General features: G+C 45.4%; 1 protein-coding gene across 7 annotated transcripts in view; it reads right to left on the minus strand.

The window, feature by feature from the left end:
- Positions 1 to 7,266, minus strand: part of sgsm2 (small G protein signaling modulator 2) — a 184,896-nt gene that overhangs the window by 30,325 nt on the left and 147,305 nt on the right. For 4 of the 7 annotated variants that reach the window (XM_020595204.1, XM_020595202.1, XM_020595203.1 and 1 more), the window contains 4 exons: positions 4,341 to 4,423; positions 3,768 to 3,877; positions 3,333 to 3,429; positions 2,798 to 2,965 (listed from right to left, as the gene is read on the minus strand). In XM_020595204.1, the coding sequence (XP_020450860.1) occupies positions 2,798 to 2,965; positions 3,333 to 3,429; positions 3,768 to 3,877; positions 4,341 to 4,423 (458 nt within the window). Of the gene's footprint in view, positions 1 to 2,796; positions 3,006 to 3,332; positions 3,430 to 3,767; positions 3,878 to 4,340; positions 4,424 to 7,266 lie in introns of those variants that run through there. The other 3 variants (XR_002274548.1, XR_002274549.1, XM_020595206.1) reach the window with 2 other exon arrangements.

A 7,266-nucleotide genomic window follows, 5' to 3' on the forward strand; every position in this document is an offset into this window, starting at 1 on the left:
GGAAAGGCTGTTGGTCCAGATGACATACCTGTAGAGATGTGGAAGTGTCTAGGAGAGACAGCAGTGGAGTTTCTATCTAGTTTGTTCAACAGGATTTTAGAGAGTGAGAAGATGCCTGAGGAATGGAGGAGAACTGTACTAGTGCCGCTCTTTAAGAACAAGGGTGATGTGCAGAGTTGTAGCAACTACAGAGGTATAAAGTTGATGAGCCACACCATGAAGCTAAGGGAGAGTCATGTAAGTTAGGCTAAGAAAGGAAGTGAATATTTGTGAGCAGCAGTATGGCTTCATGCCCAGAAAGAGCACTACTGATGCAATTTTTGCTCTGAGAATGTTAATGGAGAAGTATAGAGATGGTCAGAAGGAGCTGCATTGCGCCTTAGTGGATTTAGAGAAAGCGTACAACAGAGTGCTGAGAGAGGAGCTATGGGACTGTATGAGGATGTCGGGAGTGGCAGAGAAGTATGTCAGCGTAGTTCAGGACATGTATGAGAGGAGTACGACAGTAGTGAGATGTACTGTAGGTCAGACAGAGGAGTTCAACGTGGAGGTGGGGCTACATCAAGGATTGGCTTTGAGTCCCTTCTTATTTGCTATGGTGATGGACAGGTTGACAGATGAGGTCAGACAGGAATCTTCGTGGACAATGATGTTTGCAGATGACATTGTGATCTGTAGTGAGAGCAGAGAGCAGCTGGAGGAACACCTGGGAGGTCTGCTCTGAGAAGAAGAGGAATGAAAGTCAGTGAGGTTACAAGGGGCTGAGGTCAAGAAGGTGCAGGAGTTTAAGTATTTGGGGTCAACAGTCCAGTGCGACGGGGAGTGTGGGAAAGAGGTGAAGAGGTGAGTGCAGGCAGGTTGGAGTGGGTGGAGAAATGTGTCAGGAGTGTTGTGTGACAGAAGAGTGTCAACAAGAATCAAAGGAAAGGTGTACAAGACGGTAGTGAGACCAGCCATGCTGTATGGGTTAGAGACTGTAGCAGTGAGGAAAAGACAAGAGGCAGAGATGGAGGTAGCAGAGATGAGGATGTTGAGGTTCTCTTTAGGAGTGACCAGGATGAACAGGATTAGGAATGAGCACATCAGAGGGACAGCTCAGGTCAGCTGTTTTGGGGACAAGGTCAGAGAGGCCAGATTGAGATGGTTTGGACATGTGCAGAGGAGGGATAGTGGTTATAATGGTAGAAGGATGTTGGAGATGGAGCTGCCAGGCAAGAGGTCAAGAGGAAGGCCAAAGAGGAGATATATGGATGTGCTAAAAGAGGACATGAAGTTAACTGGGGTGAGAGTAGAGGATGCCGAGGATAGAGTTAGGTGGAAACAGATGATTCGCTGTGGCGAGCCCTAACGGGAACAGCCGGAAGAAGAAGATGATACTTTCAGCTATTCCAGGTAGCAAAATGTTCAGCTCTTCAAGGACATTCATGTTTCTCTTCAGAATTTTTCTGAACATCATACTTTTGAAATATTTAGCATTAATTTGAAAATCTTGCCTCATTAAAATGAATGGGAAAATTCTGCTTCAGCATACTTTTAGCTATCAAAATGTTCAGCTCCTCAAGGACATTCATGCTTCTATGCAGAATCTTTCTAAACTTCATACTTTTAAAATATTTATCTTTATTCTGAAAATCTTGCCCCATTCAAGTGAATGGGAAAGTTCTACTTCAGCATACATTCAGCTAGCGAAACCATTCAGATGTCAAAATGTTCAGCATTTTCAGGGCAATCTTTCAGCACTCAACAGAAAATGCATTTCTCTAGCTATACTTGTCTGTTTCAATAAACAATTAAGTGTGACAGAGGTTTGGTGAGCATTCCCATAGAAGACCAGTATTCATGTAAAATGGTGGTGTGACCAATCACTGGGCCCCACAGTGGGAATCACGCTGTGCTGTCATAAATCTGCTGCGCCCCATGAAAGGAGAGACTATTCTCTAGGCCTAACCTAACACATATACTGACCTGTCATCCTTTTAAGTTGATTTAGACTACTAGTGTACCATCACCAATTCAAAGCATGGCTTGCCACATCTCAGGCTAAGCTGCCATGGCAGACCCCATTGGCTTGATAAACATTTTCATCTGATTGTCACACAGCCTACTCAGTAGCCCTGCTGTTATCTCCACATCCTGAATGTAGCTTCACTAGTCCTACTAGTAGCTGTTATATCAGTTATATAGTACCTGTTATATCAGACAATTACTACTCTCTGATCAGTGCACATTTGAAGAGTGCTTGAATCCCGTTCTCACCCGAGCAAAGAGCAGATACTTGGCAGCATATCTGATGTTCATTAGAGAACACTACGGCACCATCCCTCCTTGCAAGTTGGAGCATGCAAGCTACATCATTGGTTTCTAACCCACATAGCCCTTCCAGATGTGCTCACTAGGGCTGGATGAAGATATATGATGACAGCTTAGCCAGGAGAGAAAGATTTTGTTGCTTCTGTGGTGTTCTCCCTTTGAACGGATTAGACAGGGTGTGTATGTATTAGTTGGCCAAACCACTTTATGGAAAATGCTCTATATTGGGTATATATTGATGTAAGTCACTGGGTTAGACAAAACCAGACATGCCAACATGTTTACTTCATGTACACATTTAATTTATTTATTAATTTATTTCTTAATTGATTTTCCAGAACTATTGTGATTGTATATACATATGCTCATCCCTGTAGAAAACATAGCCTACTAGAATTTAGCTCCACTACCAAACCCAGGTTTGTTACAACATGTCACATTGAGAAATATGCAGTCTACAAAATGTACAAATGTGTTTGTGCCTCACCATTGAAGAACTTGATTATGTCAGTGAAGTCCATGTTGTTGTCCATGATGATCTCACGGTAAACTGTTACCAGGGCCAAGGCCAGGAACAGCACAAAGTACTGGGAGGAGATTCTGGGAGCCACCCATATCACCTCCCACACTGCAAACACATCCTCGTACAGGAGCTCTGCACACACGCACACAGACCCCATGAGGATGTACATACTCTGAAATGACAGTTATGTCCTCCACTCAGTGTTGTGTTTGTTTCTACATTTGGTCACAAGCAGTTCTTTTCACCTGCCACTCATGAGCTTCATCTGAATGTCCTGCATTTATGCTACCCACATCAATGGTAACCCCCACCATGCCAGCACCTAAACCACCCACTATGTTTGGTGCTGTTCAACAAGCATGAGTACACCTGGCAACTTCCCATGTGTAAACACTGCTGACTGTGCAAGTGTGATCAGGAGTCTGAATGCAGCTTAAGTGGAGACAGATCAATGAATTAGAGAATACAGGTCAATCAGAGTAAAGGACTGGTTGCTCACCTCTCTTGAAGTCCAACAGGAACCAACGGTAACAGAAGTAGAAATGAGTGTAATCTCCATTCTGCTGCATCAGCTCAAACAGCTCAGAGTCCAGGATCTGACAACAGAGAGTGGAGAAAACATCAGTGAGTTTTACTCCACATAAAGTGGATATATTAAAAGTCCTCTACAAAATCATTTACATGCTCTCTCTTTCTCTCTTTAGAGGACATTACATTGACTTCATTTCCTTGAGACCTACCCTAATGTTAAACTAAGTCACCACTCCAAAATATAATTATTTGCATGGGATGATATAATGTAATGATTTGAGGACTGGTTTTGTGTCCCCATAAGGATGTGTAGACCAGACAATGTGAGTGTGTAAATAGATTTACACTATGTCCCCACAACAGTAGTAATACAAGGCCACACGCACAGGGTAAAAATTATCACCTGGATCAGTGACCTCATGTTGGCAAAGTGTGCGTCCATGGCTCCACCGTTAGGAAAGTTCTGACTCATCCTCTTCATTAGCTGAGTGAAACAGCTGTATGCCAGACACTCTGACACACACACACACACAAAGACAGCATACAGGGTCATGTGTCCAGTGAACAAAGTAAAGTTACTGGTTTCTCTCTCATACACATTAACAATTGAAAACACTGTTGACAAACATAATTTCAAACATAAATGAGTGTGTGTTTCTGTATATGGTTTACAAACATACCGTTTAATGTCATAGTAATACTATATGCGTAAAAGAAATTGTACTTCATCAGACTAGTCACTTCTACTGAACTGAACCACAGTACATGTGTGTTATTTGAATTCTGTATAACTTAACACCAAGTTCATGCATAAACTGCACATGGCTTATATCAAATTTGTATGTCATCTGTTTGTCTTCAATCAGCCATACCAGCTGCAATTGTGTAACTGATACTAAAGGCTGTACTGTTTCTGAACTATTCACAGCAGTCACAGTCAGGAGATATACAGCATATGATGATTCTTTCTTCTCACCATCATCTAGGATGACCATGAGTGGAGCAAGCAGGTCACACATGCCCTGAACATAGCCCATCTCTAAATGCTCCCACACATAACTGCAGGCAAGAAGAAGACACACAAAGACAATAAAGAGCTTCAGCTCAACACAATGAAAGTGCACATTACAGGGAAGGTGTGTGTGGTTTCCAGTGATGAATGGAACTAAGTATCTTGCCTCAGCTGCTGTATTGAAGTATGAATTTTTAAGATACTTGACCTTTATTTGATTGTTTCCATTGATTCTACTTCTACTCCGCTGTATTTTGCACATACTCCAGCATGTTTTCTGACACCTGTATTTATTAGTTACAGTAATTTGCTTATTGTTTTTATATAGAACAATGAATGCACTAATAAGACACAATACATTGTTTGGGATAAAACTACTAGTTCTTGGAATATAAAGTACTTGACCCTAGTCCACCATCACCAGCTACAGTTCCCACATATTAACACGCCAGTATTAACAACCTACAGAATATTCTCAGTGTCTTCTGTTTACTCAAGTAACATTTTGAATGCAGGATTTGTAGATATAATAATTATAATTGTAATATATAATTTTAAGGTAATTACATTGTGGTACCGATCCTTTTATTTAAAGCTACACTAATAGATACTTTGGTCCCCACAAACAACACTTACATGTTATCACCTTTTTAGGTTGATACAGTGAACACAGAGCTGTGGTTCTGGCCACCTGTGGCTTCAGAAAATAATCACACTCACTCACTTGTTGCATACTTTGTGTTGTACATTTATTTTAAGGGATAATGTCTGTGACTTTCCATGCTCTATTTCATATAGGTTTCACCCTCTAAGTGCTGTTGCTATTGAGTTTATCCCTCGCGCATGCACAGTCCTGAAGAGATTCTTTCACACCCTGTGTCCTGCACTGGGCTGTCCCAAAACAGGTCCACTGTGGTGGCATAAATGCCAATATTACCTGTGATCGGCTCCCTTTTTATATTCCAGCAGGTAGAATGGCTAAAGAGCAAAGATCCACCAGCACTGGACTCCAGCACCGCACCGCCATCACTGTGTGCCCAGGCTGCGGCACCCGCTTCATCATGCCCAGTGATCTGCACCCCCACTGCCTTGATGCTGAACATGCCAAGCTGGCTCTCTCCCTTCAGGCCGCTTGCCCCTTCTGAACTTGCCTGCCTGTGGCAGAGAAACAGCAATGAGCTGAGGATTTCGCTGTTGCTAGAGAGCGGGACCCAGATGATGACAGCAGCTGGATGAACCGCAGTGACGGTCCGCTGGCGGATGATCTCCAGTAGTTCCTCAGTGTGGGCGGGCCCAAGTGACTTGCTTCCTTCTGTTGCCAGCTCCCCCAGTTCTCCCCTCGATCCTCTGGTCAACATGGGCGCCAGTGGAGACGAGCGACCTCTGGCTGAGCAGCACGCTCCTGCCTCCGGTCAACCTCCAGCATTTGGGGTTCTGCACTTCATGACCTGCTGGAGATCAACAATAAGGCAGCAGACCATAAGGGCAGCTCTCTCCTGCCAGCTGCCCCTGTCCCCCTCCATTAGATATGATAGAGGGGGACGGAGCAAACATCCCCCTGTCTGGCCCGAGTTTCCCGCCAACCGGCCCTTCTTTTCTGAGGAAGCTGAGCAACCTGGAAACCTACAGGCTCTGGTTGCCCACTTCGGGCCACTCATCAGAGCCCAGGGGATGACTGACCCACTGTCCCACCACTGTAAATGAGTATCTTCTCCATCCTGCTCCCCAAGATGGTGTTCTTTGGCAAAAGACGGCTGACACCACCGCTCTATTGTGACCAGTTCATCGCCTGCCTCACAGACCGCATTGACCAATGCACCTCCCAGGCCGGGGCCATGATCAGCAACATTTCTCTCCTCTCTGTATCTGTTTCCTCCCTCGCTGCCCAGCCTGGGGCTCTCTCTAAGCAGCAGAGGAGATTGGCAAGGCCATGGCAGCTGCTCTGACACTCTGCACTGCAGCCGTGGCTATGGCTCGCATCAAGGCGTAGGCCACAATGATCCAGCACAACATGTACATCTGCGACATATGCGTATGTCCCAGATGCTGGAGCAGACCAGGAAGAGTCTGCTGGAAGGTCCCATCAGCCTCAAAGGTCTCTTCAGTCCGCACCTCCAGGAAGCCATCGCTCATCTGCAGCAGGCAGCTGATTAAGCAGACTGGGTTTGATGGATAGCATCATGGGGATGCAGCAACCCCAGTCCTCCCAGTCAGACTGGTGTAGTCATGGTGGACAGCATCACAGAGTCAGGCGCCCAGCTGCTGCTGCTGCCTTTTCAGGGCCACCATCTGGTTCATAAAGAGCAGTTTTCTGACAGTTGTTTCTCCTCGTTCTCTGGGTGTTCACTGTCTTCTCTCACACACCCTGTCTCTCCACATCAACTGTCTGGAACTGGCCATGGTTATAAAAGTTCTAAAACATTTTGCACCACTGAGAGGCAAACACGTAGTGGTGTGAGTAAACAATACAACAGCAGTCATGTACATCAACCGGCAAGGCGGTGTTTGTTCTGCCCGGCTGCTGGAGATTGCATGCGATCTCCTGCTCTGGAGTCATCAGTACCTGCTCTCCCTCAGAGCTGTATACGTCCCTGGCATGCCGTGGATCTTATGTCATGAGGCGGACCTCAGCCCAGCAATTGGAGGTTGAATCCTTCCCTCATTCAGATATTGTGGGACAGTTTGATCGAGCTGTGGTAGACCTGGTGCAGCACGAGGGAACGTGTAGTGCAATATCTGCGTTCCTTCCTGTCCCACTGATCCCACAACTCCTCTCATGCATTCAGGACCAACGGTTGCACATCCTCCTGATAGATCTGGAGTGCAGCTTGGTTTCCGACCCTGGTTCTGCTGCTGGTGGGTGACCCCTGGCAGCTGCCGTGGCACGGGG

The sequence above is a fragment of the Monopterus albus genome, unplaced genomic scaffold, assembly GCF_001952655.1.
Source record: "Monopterus albus unplaced genomic scaffold, M_albus_1.0 scaffold26.1, whole genome shotgun sequence".
NCBI classification, from domain to species: Eukaryota; Metazoa; Chordata; class Actinopteri; order Synbranchiformes; family Synbranchidae; genus Monopterus; species Monopterus albus.